Consider the following 16438-nt stretch of genomic DNA (forward strand, 5'->3'; position numbering starts at 1 on the left):
TGTAAAAAAAAAAAAACAAATCAAATGCAACGGCTAGTAGCCGTTTCATTTGAATTCTTTTTTAAAACAATCATGTCGGTTATAACCGATAGGAATACACTATTATTTAGTATATTAAATAATAGCATGTATTCCTGTCGGTTATAACCGACAGGAATAACAAAACTATAAAAAAAAAAAAATAGTCAACCAGCCAGCCCTTTGGCCCTTTGGCCCTTTGAAATTCCTTGGGGCCCTTCCAGATTCTCGAGCCCTCTGGCCTAGCCCTCGGTTGGAGACGGTTTTAGGGCTATTTTCGGCCCTTTGGCCCTCTGGACCCTTCGGTTAGAGATGGCCTTAGACCATGTCCAATCGAACGAGGACTAGATGATTCGTTTTAACTTTCTGATCCTCCAAGAAATTAATATTTTAATGAATAGTGCATGGTCATATTTCTTACAATCTCCAATCGAGAGTCAAAGGGCCATAGGACTCGTTTTAACCCTATCACAAAAAATCGTCTCCAACTAAAGGCCAAATGGCCAAACATAATTTATTATTTAAATTTAAAAACTACAATAACTTAAATTTAAAAACTGCAACTTATATATAAAAACTACAACTAAAATTTTAAAAATACAACTTAAATAATACTACTTATACATTTCAAGTCAAATATGAGATGTTATATTTAGAGTATAAAATAAATAAATAAAAATAAGGGAAGTGGGTGGTAGAGTCCCACATTGGTTGTGGGAGAGGAAGGAGAAAAAAAGAAAAGAGGAAGTGGATGGAAAAGTTCCACATCAGCTATGGGAGAGGAAGTATAAAAAAAATGGAAGTGGGTGGGAGTCCCACATCAGCTGTGGGAAGGATTTGAGCAAGCACTAAAGCCTATAAAAAGAACACCACCCAAACATTCAACCAAACATACTTTTTGAGCCTATAATTAAATATTTTTAAAAATTTTGGTCTAATTTTTTTTTTTAATAACAGTAATTGACGTTAGTTAGCCGTTGGTTTCAAATTTATGGCCTGGCACGGGGCTAGCTAGCTGGCTCCTTTGGGCCAGTCAGTTGGCCCTTTGACCCTTTTTTGTCCAGTGGGATCCACAAGCTCTTTGGCCTAGCCCTCAGTTGGAGACGGTTTTCGGGCTATTTTTGGCCTTTTGGCCCTCTGAACCTTTCGGTTGGAGATAGTCTTAGTATTACAGTATGGTAGTATTTCATTTCATTTGTAAGTGAGAGGTCTTAGGTTCGATTATCGCCAAAGGAGAATTTAAACCACATTATTGCTAGCCCATTGTGAGGCTAAGTTCACCAATTTTCCTTGGGGAGTTTTAACAAAACACTCCTAATACTATTCATTTTTAACGAAAAACCACATTTTAACCTTTAACTGGCACTATTCACTATACCTTTAAAAATGACTTTTCGTTAAAAAAGAAGTTTTTTAAGATTTGTCTTTAGTTTTCGTTTTTCCTTAATGTAGATAGTAGATCGAGAGGTCATTCCGCCCCTTGTCCCTGAATATGGGTATTTGTTGAAAGAAAAAAAAATGCGCATGCTTGTGTACGGACTTATGTGGGCGTCAAAGGTTGTCTAATAGATTGTCAAGTGGATTGTCCAAAAAAACCTCCGATTTATTAAAAATTCTACTATGCTCCGACCTATGTTATGCATCAGATAAATGAAACGTTGAACGTGCGATAAAAAATCTAACAATAAAAAATACAACGATAGAAATCTAACAGCCCAAGAATATCACGAAGCATAATAAAACTTCGGTACAAATCGAATACCAAATTCCGTAATACTGAACACCGTTGCTATTGCTTCATTCATTTCTGAAATATACAACCTACAAAATATGGGGCATTGTCAATTATACCCAGCAAAAGGTGAAGGGCACATAAACCATTTCGATTACGAAGTTTACATATTACTAGGGTCGCTTTTACCACTTTGTCGAAATCCTTTGCCTGCGGTTGTTTTCTCGCCGAGAAGTTGGAACGGCCAAGAATCCACCGAGGTCGGATACCTAGCATGCGGTTTGCTCACATGTGAGGTGGTGTTAGATGTGAGGTGGGTGGCATCCGGCAGTGGATAAGCTTGGAGATCAGGGCAGAAGGGCATAACAAAGACAGCAGGTGCTTGCTGCAAGCTGGGTTCTTGAGTGGGCAAACTGATGCAATTTCCGGTAAAATGGGAGGGAACTTCTGGTCTCAATTCTCCGCGAGGTGGTGCATTCAGGTTCGGTTTAGACTGTGCCACCCTCTCTTGTATCTCACTTTGCAATTTCTCAATCTGAGTTTCTAAGGCAGAGTTATCGTCTCTCAGCTCATTCTTCTCGAGAGTCATCTGTTCAATTTTTAAAGAGCTTTCATGAAAATATGATGGATTAAAGGAATGCACTACTAGATGTAGAAGTGTTTCACAGTTCTAACAAGTAGGAACTTCGCTAAGATATCCACATAAACAAGTACACATAGAAAGTTTAAATGTTGTATAAACATTAAACGAGCAAAATGTTTAGGGGGTGAAGAAAGATGTCGGGTGCCTTACATAGTTCGATTCAGACAACAGGGATGCATTTTCCTTCTGTAAGCATTCAATCTGACCACACAAGTCCTTTAACAGTCGAGTAGCTTCACTTATTATGGAGGCCTTTCCACTGTTCTGCTCATTCAGTTCTGCAAAAGAGTTATCGCAAATTAAGAACGACCCACCATCATAAAAAAAAAATTACACCAAAAACTGAAGCTAATTATCAATGTAAGATGAACTGCAGACAAAAACAAAATTATAGTGAAGTTCGCATAAATAAAAGAGAAGTTACCAAGGGCATCAGCCAGCCCAAGAAAAAGCTCGTTAAACTGCTCACGCTTCCGTCTCTCCCTCTCAGCCTTGCGGATTCTCTTAGGAATTTTCCCCTGTTTCTTTATTCCAGGACAAGCCCTGCACATCAAACAGCCTCCTAAACATCTAACCAAGAAATCTGAGTGCTTTTTCATCCCGATAAATAGTCATGCTACATCCACAACTCTAAGAACCTCACACAAATTGATTATGGCCAGAGGATATATTGTTAGAAGACCCTCTTAAACATTTTATAAAGCATAAACATATCAACCGTAAACTGTTGTGAAGTTCAAAGTCAATAAAAGACTAGTGCTCATTATATTTTTGTTTAACTAAAAAACACAATATTACCACATCAGAAAGAGATATAGCCGAAGTGCATCAGATTGATTTATGAACAGGAGTTAAGTGCTTGCTGACAATATTCCACCTTATTTGAATCGTTTGGTCAGTTAGAAAGGCAATAAGTAGACACCACTATTAACCTCGATGATGCGAGTCTACCAACCATAGCATTCTTTCTTTCACATAAATACCAAAACGTTGAGCACATTTAATCCAAAATTTATCCATCACTAGTTGCAGCTATTTCTATTAAAGCTAATTCATGATCGGTAACTAGTGAGCAACACATCCAACATTCCAGAAAGTTACGTAGATTTCACCAGGTACAACGGTTATATTGATGCTACAACATACATAGACCCTGTAACTTCAAACAACATTTCAGAAATCGCATTTCTGCATTTTCATTTTACAAATCGTTTTCTAAATGCTACACTAATTCGCATCAAGTTTCTAAGGCAAGACAAGTTTTACCGTTCCTAAGTACACCTGAACTTCCACCCTCTAATTGATACTCCAAGCACTAGATCCAATCAAGATAGTAGAAAATTGCTAGCACACGTAAGAATGCTTATACAATCATGCCAAACCTAATATCTCTAGAACTTACCGGCGCACTGATGCCTCCGTTGCCACATTACCCTCGTCAGCTGCCGGCACAGGATCCGGTGAACCCATGATTATCTCGATGAACTGAATAAGGCTCTATAGCCTACAAATCATCCAAACAACGCGTAAATTTTTGCACTTCCTTATATAATGCATGCTGTATTTAACAGAATCGAAATACACAATCAACATTCAAAGTGAAACCCTAGTTTTCTTTTTCCCCAACTACTTCTTCTACCTCATTGCCCACTAAAAATTCAATAAATTGAAATTATATTTACATGTTTCCAGTCCAAAATCATGAATCCAGCTTAGCAGATACTAAAAACTATTAAAATGCAGAATTAGCCATTAAAGTCAAACCCAAATCCAACAAAACTACAAAAGATATATGCTTTTCAGAAATCACATACTTCCAGAGACGCTAGATCACAAACAAATCAACTATACTGAACAAAAATACAAACAAAAAACTGCATAATTTGATCACAATATGTAGAATTACAGATAACAAACCCTAGCTACCTGCAGATGGAAATGGCGGGAACAAAAAATTGGGACTTGGATCAAGAAAAGTTGAGGAATTTTGAAGGAATCTGAGGAAAATTGGAGATTTTATATATCCGGAGATGAAACGTAATGGATTGAAAGAGGTAACTGTTACGCTTGGCGCTTAGGGGAGGAGGAAGACAGAGAGTGTGGCGGGAGAAAACGAGGCAGCGGAGGGCGTGTGGCGAGCGCTTGCCTTTTTGCGGTGTAGCGAACCCGGACACGTGAACTTCCTTCTCGTGAGCTGTGGCTTGTGTCTCTGTATATTTTACGATTTTCTTCCCTCGTGCCATTTGCTTTACATTTTATCATATCTTGGCTAGTCCTCCCCCTTTCGTGCTAATTAGGAATTGTACTCTGCTCGTGATTGCGATTAAGCAGATTTACAATTTACAACGTATTAAATTGTCTGTATCTTTCTACTGAACCACTTATCGTGATTTATTTTGGTTAGTGTTTGATTACATGTAAGTTTTTAAGATTACAAATGATAGCATCTCAAGCAAACAACGAGGATTGGTTGAATGAGTAAAGATCATTCTCTTTGCCAGACAAGGTTTATATTTGAGTCATGTTGCCAACAATCTCTCTTGGTAACCGATCAGTAAAAACCAAAAAAGAGGTTAAAACCTTATTTATAAGTCTTTAAATAAACTTATGGTATGCCCTGACCCTGAGATAGGATAGACTCCCTTCTTCCGAAACGATAAAAAAAAGTTAAGCATATAACATTGTGTAACAAGCTCGAGATAGACATTGCATCTCAGTCTTCTCACATGTAGAAAATTTATCAGCCAGTGGATTTGAGTTAATTTTTGTAATTCAGCTATGCTACAAGCAATCATCTACTTGCATGTGTGTAGTTTCTGAGCAATGATCATTTTTTGTGCCATTGTCATTCGTACGCGCACACAAACTTTGATCAATGGTGACAAATTGACGTTTGACTTTAGCAAAGAAAATGTGCACGGTCTAAAATTTTTAAAAAAAAAAATGACAACAAGTACTTGTTTGGCAAGAGAGGGTTGTGGCATCCACAAGGAAGCATACGTATTTTCCAAGCGTTACTGAAAGTGACTGCAATTTTTTAATTTGTTCTAGGAAAGCTTAGGAGGCTAAAATGCTTTTGTAAGTCTTTTCAACCCTCGAAAATGATGGATAATTGTGGCTTGCCACACCAAAAAAAAAAAAAAAAAGCTTACAACCCGATCCCTAAAAATGATGGATGACCGTAGCTTACCACCCGTTGTCCCCCCTCCCCTTAAGAAAAAAAAAGGAAAGCTTAGGCGTGTGCCATCCATGAGAACGTCAATCTACAGGACAATGAATGACAGTGATCATTTTGTCACCCCAACTTGATGCAGTGGATGGATGCAGTGAATTTTACACCTCAATTTTCAATTTCTTGTTCTACACTTCCTTCATATTTATTTATTGGTTCTCTTTGTCACCAGTACTACGGTCTTGTGGTATTTCTCTACACTTGTAAGCAAAAGGTCTTAGATTCGAAGCTGGTGAATGAAGATCGATACCAAATTAGGTTGTTCATTATGTGACCTTAACCAAACTCCCCTCTTCCGTAGTGTAATATATATCGTTGTAGATCGTGTATTGGTATTCGCAAGGGAATTGACGAATAGTGGTTTCAGGTGGACTTGGGCTCTCATTATTGTGGGAGAAGCTTTTCCAACGTGATTTATGGAGAGCGGCCACTTGGGCGGCAATGGCGACTCTCCGACAGTCAAGCTGGTCGCTAAATGCTCAAACCACTCATCCAGCCTACCATCTGTTGGTGCGCTTATGCTGCAATGCGTCTGTTTATGTTGGCTAATGTTCTGCTTTCAGCGCTCAAGCATGCACCATTTTAGTACGTTACATGCCGATCATATATGTCGTTACGCGTTCCCTTATCATAAGGTAATTTCAAGTTCGAGAAACGTTCATCAAGTCCACAACATCAATCATTTTCTTTAGATTTTCAGTTTAGAAGAACAAGATGCGAATTTACACGCCAACACGGAGAACCTGCTTCGTTGTAAAACAAGGCGATTTAAGGACACATCCATAACTAGCGTTATTTACTTGAATTCTGGGTTTATACTAGTGGAACTGGCGAATCATGATGTCAACTTCTTGAGCAGCCAAGTTGGAACCTGCGCGCCTTCATTCTTCCGTTCAATGCTAGAGCCAAAACTTCAAATTCCTCCACATACCAGAGCTCAGATACCACTGCCTGAATTCAATTGATTTTAGAGGATCTTGAAAGACTAAGATATTATGGATACACATGCCATAAATTATGTACGTAGAGTGATATATACGGCATAACAACTCACCTCAAATCCTTGGAGTTCGTTGTTTAGATGATGAACAAGCTCTTGGAAGAAGTGGATTTGATCTGAAGTATTAGATAGCACCTGAACACGACAAAAACTACGTAAATAACAGAACCTACATGTACATAGATGCAGTGGCAATCAATATTAGAATGATATGAGACATGTTTCATCAACTCTAGTCGATGAATTGTCTCTAGTCGATGAATGGTTCTGGATCAATCTTATAAAGAGTTGTCAAATTTCACGAACTACGAAAATTGAAAAGCAATTAGAAAACTCCTATTTTCTGCAAAGATTAGAAGCACGTTTGGGAATAAAATTTTCAGCAGATCGCCAGATAAATTGGAACCGCAATATTAAAACAGGTGCTTACAATGCCAAGCAATGAGATAGGCAACTAACAGTCATTAGATGTACTACCTTGGATGATGCTTTTGGGTGACCAAGAAGCCTTGCAAATGAAGTATGAAGAATGGCAGCATCATACTGCAGGAGACAACGGCTGCAGATTAGCAAGTGCTACAAGCATAAGATACAGGGGGAATTTTACTGTCAGTCTACCAATAATAATTCATAACGCACTAATGAGGGGATCTGCGATGCCACAATAAGTTCCGCATCAGGATTTATCATGTATTTCTTATAGTTTAACAAAATTGGAATAATGCACCTTCAGACTACTTATCCTTTCATAGCAGATATTTGGTAATAAGAAGGTATTCATTGCCACATGCAGGAAAGCTCTATTCTAAATTCTAGAACTTGAAAAAGAATGAAATAACTTTTGCCGGAACACATGCACCCCACAGACAGCCAATAAGATAAATCAGAAAGGAAGAAGTTTCGTAGCAGGAGAGAGTCACCTCAAGCAAGTGTTACAATCGTTCACTTTCAAACATATACTAACCATTAAAACCTCGGTTCTTCCATGATCTCAACTCATTAAGAGTAAGTCTATTGGTAAACTTAACAACTCTTAGTTTGCATAGTATTGGGCTACTGTACTTGTGTAAAATGAATAAAGATAGATATATGGTTCTTACAAGTTGCTTTTCTGGTGCATGTGGAAGTGCGGTCCTCAATTTTGCTCGAATGGTTATAGGATCTGATCCAGAGGTTACCTACAATGAAAACAAAAGATTGATTCCAGAAAATAGATTCTCGGTTATATCGTTCCCTTGATGGTTATGAAATTGCGACCTTTCTAAACATCTATATTTACAAGGATCAAATATTCTTATGTGACATACATTACGAACAGGAAGAAAGAAAAAGGTGAGCATATAGGTTAAGGAAAATAACCTGCCAGCACCCAAGAAGCACACCTGTTGAGGTCAAGACCACTCTGTCCAAGACAATTTTTAAAGGGCAGAGACCCTGTGTAATAGTCCTAACGGCAGCTACTTCGGTTTCAATCTGAGGGAAAATAAAAAACAGGGTTCAAAACCTAAACTGACATTTAAGTGCAAATTACAAGATGTTAAGAAACTCCAGAAGTGCAGTCTATCTCGTCTTGAGTAGCAGGAATGGGTGAAATATGATGCGAGGCATGAAACATACTAAAATGATACAAGCTCGAGTTCTGAAACCAGATTGCTAGCCAAGATAGACACATAAGCATACCAACAAATAGTAAATGTGCGAGTTAAAAAATAGATAAATTACTCCGTTATTCGTAAGCTATAATCATATAATCTGTCAAAGACATTATAAATTGGCAAACAGTAGCTTACCCTTATCGAAGTAAGGATCGAGAATAGGTTTGAGCGCCTTCCTGCAACAAGCCAAGCATGGATATACGACATAAACGAAAGAGCATTAAGCTAAGGCTATGAAAATTGTACCTAATCTTATAATCTTGCAGCAAAACGCTTCCCCGAACAAAATTTCTAAACTTTATTGTGCACGATGTCAATTCGATGCTCCATCCCGAATCACACATATAATTAATAACCAAAACCATACATACATTGCTCATACATTGCTAATATCAACCCTAAAAATTGTTCCTTTCCCATACCATCATTGACCATTCGAATTCGAAAACACAATGAAAGAACAAAGCTAAATACTTACGAAATCGGAAGCGAGTACTGCGTGCTCAGATACAACACATTAGCACGAACAGGAGGATTTGCTGCCTACATAGAACACACACATGAAAAAATATCCAATTAGCCAAATCTCCAAAGTTTAACTCTTTAATCAACGAATTAGGATTACCTTAAGTACAGGTGCTACAGATCCATCCCTTATCGTAAAAATATCAGAAAGTGACAGAGACTGAGAGGTCCGGCCGCCGCGGTTGAGAAAAACCGGTCCGTGGTCTTTCAAATCCCGACCCATCTGATCGTATAATGCAGACCTCCGGTCCTTATTCGAAATCACAGCATCTGCGGCGGGAGATTGTGATTTATGTAATTTTCTCGGGAACCAAACAGGAGATAGCGGGAGAGTGAAGGGAAAAGGAATTGGAATTTACCGGAGGCGGAGGAGTAATTGCGTGAGGAGTCTGAGTTCCTGAGGGCCACTCGGAAGAGTGAGTAGAAAAACAAGGCATAGAGGAGCCAGATGAAAGCTACGGTCTTGGAGCGATTCATTCCGCCACGTCGTCGGCGCCACCCTACCCATCACCGCCGTTTAGCCGTCGCCATAGCTCACCAGTGGCTGCGAGACTGGTAACTTCCTAGGGAGAAGCTGGTAACGGTTTTTTAACCAGAAGTACAAGAGAAAGATTAACATGACAAATCATATTTTTACACTAAAAAGTCAATCCTTATACTATTTATTTTACCATTTATTTTGTCATTTTCGTTAAAATTCAAAGTTTTCAAACTCTTTTAATTAGTTTTCCTAAGAATTTAAGGGTGATGCGAATATATTGAACTTACATTAGTAGTGGTATATATAGATATCAAACTCAAATTACATGATTTCTATATAAGTATCACCCGTACTCAAACTGCTGGGGAAGACTTAAGTTAGTCACTTTTTTAGAGTAAAACAGTAAATACGTGCACTAGTGTTCACCAAGTTTAATTAACGAAGTCTCGTTTTATGTAAGTTGTCTTATAAATCAAAATTATATAGAGTAGAGATATAGCTGATGACCCATGTTTGCTTGCAGCATAGTTCATCTCTTTTTATTATATATGTTCCACCGAATAACTCTAATTTTGAGCCATAAAATTCCCTGCATTCAGCGATCAAGTGATACGATCAATGGGTTAAGAGTCACATTTCAAACCAATAACCTCCCTAACTGCTGATTTAAAGTGTTACATTTCTCCACATCTTACATTCAATAAGAAACGCTACATTTCATCTGTTTAGTGTTTTATTACAAATTGTGTTTATGTTGTATATGGAGTTGTTGCCTTCCCTTGTTTCTTTTCTGCATTTTTTTTCTGTTTCTCCTTCTCTTTGAATAGCTACTGTATCTATCATCTGTCACTTGAATAACAGTATGGAACAAATCAAGGGAATGCTTTGTAAATATGATGATCTCTGTGACTTTGAGTTGAATTTTGTATGTAATTATATATAGCTTACAAATTACAATTTGGAAGAATGCGACCATTCTTCTTCACGATGAAGGAAGTTGATGATGGTCGTATTGCGTATTCACTAGCATGCCATTAGAATTGCGGGTTTTGGAGATTGCGTGTCTGCCATTTCCATTTTGTAAGATGATGGAAGTGTGTTTGGTTCATTTGGCCAGACTGGCGATAGGGAAAATGGTTTCGTCGCAATATCTTTGTATCAATGCGTTTCAAATTGTTGTTGAGAAGGAAGCCCTGTGATCAATACCTTACATTCAACTGTTTATGTAGTGGAAACCAGTAGGACCTTGGTTTTGTCTTTGTTAACTTCTGCTTCGTGCCCTAAGTTTTCTCACGTTTAGTGTGACTCGGTGAGTGCGTGGATTTTGAGCCAAAGAAGAAAAGGAGAATGTGACTAGCATGAAAAGGCCAAAACAACAACAAATTGGCCAGTTTCTTCACGAACTATTTCTTTCTTCAAGTTAAGATCCTTGATTTTCTGAAATATAAGTTTTGGGAGACAATTTCGAAAGGGTTGTTAGTTCATGGGGACAGTTTACTCTTTAGTCTATAAGAATATTACACCATAATACAAAAAGGACGAAAAATGATTAACTACTGTTCGGGCTGGAATTCTGGATCTAGTCCCTCACACAACTTTCCGGGGCTCTGGCTCTTTCTTGCCTGTCGGGCAAGATCTTGCTGCTTGGTGTGCTACAATATGAGTTTATTGTTAGTTTGAAAGGTGCATTTGTGGGGCCTTTGGTTTAGGCCTTGAGGGTCACAATCAAAATTAACAAGGATCTAAGTGTGCCATTGTTATCTTTGTATAACAGATTATTGAATGGAGGTGAAATAGGTTGGTTACTTGAGCCATAAGTTATTTAGACTTCTTGTTTATCAAAAGATTGTCACATATGAGTTAAGTCTGTATAAGGTTCTTTTCTTGCCTTATAAACAAGGACTTTTAATCCATAACATTTGTATGTCCAAAATGAAGAGAGTTCAAGGCCCTTCCAACCATTTTCTAGATCAAGTTTTGTTTTAATGAAAACAAGTTCATTGATTTATCCAGATTTGATTGCGGATGGAACTTTTAATTGTAAAACAGTTGAAAATGATTTAAAAACATGAAGGAAAATGCACTAAATAACATATCTACTATATGTAAGTACAAACAAAAGAGAGTCGGGTAAGATTTAAACTTGTCGGGCAAGGTTCAACTTCTTGCAGCCACTTCTCTTTAAGTTTACATGGGGTTTGTATACTCTGGAGGATGAAAATTAAAAGGGTTCCATAAGAGGGAATCAATACTACAACATTAGGGGAAGGTAGCAGAACTTCTAATCTAGAAAAAAGATGGCTTTCTATAAGGGAACTATAGCTAAAAAGGACAGGATATGGACAAAGTTCAGCTTTCTAGTTTCTTGCTTGCTTGAGAGCAAAGTGGTATGTCTTTTGATTGATTGGTTGAGTGTCATTGTCTCTGGTGTCCCTCTCTACTTTTATAAACAATTTAGCCTGACTGTCTAAGCTTTGCCTTTAGCTGATGTCTTTCGGAGTGCAGTGAGTCATCACCTATTTACTCATCCATGCCCTTGAAAAGTGCTTATTGACTGGTGGTGAGGTGTTCTTTGTTGCCCATCACTTCAATCATAGACATGTGGCCTATGCCTCTGCTGAAATAACTTCCAATTCATCTCAGGTCCATTGACTTGCCCGAGCCCAGTCTTCTATTTGTTTTTGCATTTTTGGGCCTTCATTATTACAAAGCTCATTGTCAAATATAAACCCAGACAACTATCATGGTCATCTCCTTCTCCACGTCTTTTTTTTTTTTTTTTTTTTTAACATTTGGATTAAATTATAATAAAAGAATCAAATGATAAAAGTAAATAAAAGTGTAGAAGAGGAAAATAGTTGTGCAGAAAACTCACTTCTGATACAAACAAACTCATTGTGATTGAGTACACATGAAACAACTTTTGACAACTACTATTGTCACCAATTTGTTATGCCCAATCTTGGAGGAGATTCTTGTTCATGTCGATGATATCCCTTTCTTTTTCTCTCACACCACATAAGGGCGCGTAATGTAAGAGATAATGAGAGTATCCTGTTGTATGCTGGATTCCCCTTAATGTAGGACCCTAAATCCATAGTCTATAATTCAAAGGTGGTTAACCTTTGGATTGAAAAAATAAAAAGCAGTTATCAACTAACATATATAAGAGGAGTGTATGAGGGAAAAAGAGGAGTTAAAATCATTTCTCCCCAAAAATTGGGTCTAATTCAAATGTGTGCTAGGCTGCACTACCTATATAGTAGTTAGATGAATTAACCAATGATACTTATAGAAGAATAATTTAGTTGGAGAGGTCGATCAAATTAGGTGTGTGTGTTTTTTTAAACATTTCCGTAATAACATTAATTCATTAATGTATCTAAACTAGTCATGAACTAGTCCTCCAATATATCTTCATTATCACGTGATTTGTCAAATAATGATCACATAACGAGAGAAATAGTAAAACAATTACACCCAAGATGTTGCTCTACCGAAGTGGAGAGTTCTAGGTCGTACTATCGCAAAAAAGCATGACATTTAAGGGTGGATGTGGATGTGGTGGTGGGTCATTTGATCCAATTTTCTTGCTGCCCAACAAACAATCCTTAAGCTAAAAGCCAGTAGTTAGCTAGGCAGGCACATGTGACATGCCACTCCATCTATTTCCATTAAAAAAATAAAAAAAAGGAAGAAAAAAGTTAACTCCCTACGTGGAGCTGGGATTATAAGATTTTCTGGGCCCTAATAATCAATCACAGCAAACGGGATTAGAAGTGATTTTATGGGCCAAATTAGTAGAATATTAATAAGATTTTGATTTAATTCCCAGATGGAGGCAGGTTTGTTGGTTCACTCAGGAAGATTTCATGCACGGCTAAATAAGTTTAGATGGTCTAATCATGCTACTTCTGGCATAGGATCTATCGAGATGTTCATTTGCTGGTTGCATGCATGGGACCATCGGCTGTGTCGTCGACAGGGTTCAAAACCATGTGCACAATATGTGTACGACCCAGACCAAGTTATATTTTGCGATGATGGGTTTGACACAGATTTCTCACACAACAACATTAAAGATAGTACATGCCAAATCACAGTACTTGTCATGATCATCAGTCATGACAACGAACAACGTCCAACAGATATATATCAGGATATCTCTTAAATGTGTGTTTGCTGTAAATTAAACGTACTTTTTAACTGAAATTATATTACAACGATGATCCTCTTAGGATCTTTAACTTCCTTTACTCATACAAAAGTTTCGAAGAAATGCTAAAGAATATTAACAAACCAATAACGTGTAATAAGAACTAGTCATGACTGAAATTCGATTCTCCATAAATATGTTAGCTTGCAACTTATGCACAAGGGTTTGAATGTCATGAATAAGTGAATGTTGATGCACCATTTGGTCGAATTATAGCAATGATCCTTGAACTTTAGCCCTAGTTTAAATTTATTATATGAACTCTTATTTTAGTTTCTTTAGTCATCGAACTTAACAATATATTGCACCATTGATCTTTTTCACTAACATCTTTTTTTTCTGTTTAATATATTCACTTGATTAAAGGTGATTTTGTTAGTTTTGATGTGTACATTACATCTTCCGACGATGATCTACTACAATATCCTTTTGTTCCAAACCAAAGACAATCTCAATTATAATTTGGCTAAATCTTATGAACATGATATTTATTCGATATGGAATATTATAAAAATGTCTAATCTGTTACGTGTGTACACCTAGTGAGATTAGACTTTTATATTTGATAAATCTGCATATTTAATACACGATAACAACAAATAATCACTTTACACTTGTTTTTTGTGTGTACTTTATTCATCAAAGGATCGCTAAGAATATATATATATAAGAACAGCGATCGATGGCCAGCAATTAACTAGAGCACTACCAAGAGTTGCATTGATCCCAATTAACCCAAGACTCCAAAATTATGCAGACCAGGGAGCCCATAAAAACTTAATCAAGTGTGTATTAATTCTCAATTTTCATAAATCCTAGCTAGAACCTTTATCTTGCCTTCAAGTTTCATCCAGTTAAACTGTTTGTCTCAAGAACGAGTCACTCGATCGCATTTTGACTACTATCAAAGAAAAGGAATGATTTTCTAGTATGCACTAGTCTATACACCGAAGTCTATGACGGTTGAATTTTTGTTTATTTTATTTTTAATTGCACATCCAATTATCAAGTACTCTTATGCATGTCATACGCTGAATTATAATAAAGTTTTCATGAATTCGTTTTACAAATTAAACGAACCCCGCCAACCACAACCAAACCACCATTAAGTCATGTAGGATAGGACATTACTAAGATTGATTATGTCATGTGCCCTCTGGCAAATGTAATTGGCAATCGTCCCTTGTGTGATTAAGAATATAATCTTTAGGTATATATATGTGGGTATCAATATTAAATGTGTGGAATCCAATTGGTGCAAAGTGTACAATCCTTGTGTTATTTTGTTCTTGAAGTTTTTAAAGCACAAATAATTTTTCTACTCCTATAAAAAGAAAGGAAACGGAGTAGTGCTATCCACACACTCATTTTTACTTCACGCACTTCTCTCAATTTTCAATCGTCGGATCGAATGAATTCAAAAAGATCAATAGATAAGAATTAACAAAAGTAATTAGGAAATAAAAAGAGGTGTTTGAATTGCAATAGCAATTTATAAATTTATGCATGGTTTGCTAACTAGAAAATTCTTGAAAAAAAACCTACTCGCTATTGGAGAGATTTTTCAATATGTACGTCATATGTCTCTATACAAATGGTGAGACACTTGAAAAAACAAAACACTTCCCTACATTTATATAAGAGTAAATTGTAGCTATGGTCCATAAATCTTAACTCAATTGGTGCAATGATCTCTCAACTAAAAATCCATTACCATTGGTCCATCAACTCATCAAAATGTGCAGCTATGATTCCTCAACTAAAAATTCATTACCATTGGTCTCTCAACTTTAATTCAACTGGAGAAATGGTCCCTTAACTTTAACCTAATTGTAGCAATGGTCCTTCCAATATAACTCGTTTGGAAAATTTTTTTTACGTAGTTGACGAAAATGACCATAATTACACACTTTGATGAATTAAGAAACCCTAATTATATAAATGGTTATTCCAACATAACTTATTTTGACAAAATTTTGACAAAATTGATGAAAATGATTATAGCTACACATTTTGATAAGTTGAGGGATCAATAATAATGGATTTTTAATTGAATGACCATTACTCCAATTTGATTAAAGTTGATAGACCATTACTAAAATTTACTTTCTATAATGATACGTATTGTAGATTGAAAAAATCTCCCCTCCATTAATGAGAGAGTCGGACACCCAATCATTCAACGGTACCCAATCAAAAGGTGGTTTCATAAAAATGAAGGGTCCAGATTGACTGATGAGATGGTGGGCCACGACACAGTAGAGTTATTAAATAATTTTAAAACTCACTACCGATACCCTCTATGGTGTCAGCAACTGCACCATTAAAAAGAAGAAAGAACGAAGAAAAAAAAGATGAGGAATGATGCACCTGTTTGTCAGTGACGTTGTATATCGGTTTGGGCAATGACCAGCATCCGGGTCCCACCACCTGAGCCAACACCTGGAACTGATAAGGTGTGGACCCTACCGTCCTATTACCCTTCCCCACCTTGGCTGAAAATTTTACATAATTGATGCAGTAAACCCTAGAGATTCATGGCAGGAGAGATGAAGAATCAGAATGATCAAAAGGCTGTGAATTTTTTTTTAATCCTGCATTTTGCAATAAAACTACTAGTGCTACTGTTTCATCCCTTTCACAAGCTGCTCATTTACATGGACACAAACATGGCAGTGGTGGCCTCGAGAGAGAATCTAGAGAGAGAAAGTGAGAGGAAAAAAAGAGGGAATCCAATTGTTAGTTAGGTAGGAGACTTACCATATACCATGCAAATAAGTCATTTTCACCAACATCGTAAAAATGCATAAATTACGAAGCAGTATAAGCTGTTCGTTCAGCCGTTCATTCACTTGATTCATAGTATGAGTCGTTTTATTCTAGAATTTCGATGAGTATACTTTTCGTAGAAGATAAAAAGAAGAGAAAAGAGAGAA

General features: G+C 36.9%; 2 protein-coding genes across 3 annotated transcripts; both read right to left on the minus strand.

Moving 5' to 3' along the window:
* Positions 1 to 1665: 1665 nt before the first annotated feature.
* LOC126601016 (transcription factor bHLH47-like) lies at positions 1666 to 4633 on the minus strand. Its single transcript, XM_050267733.1, has 5 exons — positions 4320 to 4633; positions 3796 to 3897; positions 2818 to 2936; positions 2544 to 2671; positions 1666 to 2339 (listed from the first exon to the last, which is right to left on the minus strand). Exons 2-5 carry the CDS (start codon positions 3861 to 3863, stop codon positions 1914 to 1916), a joined length of 741 nt encoding a protein of 246 aa, XP_050123690.1. The 5' UTR covers positions 3864 to 3897; positions 4320 to 4633; the 3' UTR covers positions 1666 to 1913.
* Positions 4634 to 6286: 1653 nt separating this feature from the next.
* LOC126598357 (uncharacterized) lies at positions 6287 to 9401 on the minus strand. 2 transcript variants are annotated; one of them, XM_050264712.1, is made up of 10 exons: positions 9165 to 9401; positions 8906 to 9075; positions 8759 to 8823; positions 8416 to 8456; positions 8188 to 8278; positions 7985 to 8096; positions 7726 to 7803; positions 7103 to 7201; positions 6680 to 6760; positions 6287 to 6576 (listed from the first exon to the last, which is right to left on the minus strand). In XM_050264712.1, exons 1-10 carry the CDS (start codon positions 9280 to 9282, stop codon positions 6469 to 6471), a joined length of 963 nt encoding a protein of 320 aa, XP_050120669.1. In that variant the 5' UTR covers positions 9283 to 9401; the 3' UTR covers positions 6287 to 6468. The 2 variants fall into 2 exon arrangements, with proteins under 2 accessions (XP_050120669.1, XP_050120670.1); XM_050264713.1 differs by having other exon boundaries at positions 7103 to 7168; positions 9165 to 9399.
* Between the last annotated feature and the right edge of the window lie 7037 nt (positions 9402 to 16438).

The sequence above is a fragment of the Malus sylvestris genome, chromosome 14 (assembly GCF_916048215.2).
Source record: "Malus sylvestris chromosome 14, drMalSylv7.2, whole genome shotgun sequence".
Taxonomy (NCBI): domain Eukaryota; kingdom Viridiplantae; phylum Streptophyta; class Magnoliopsida; order Rosales; family Rosaceae; genus Malus; species Malus sylvestris.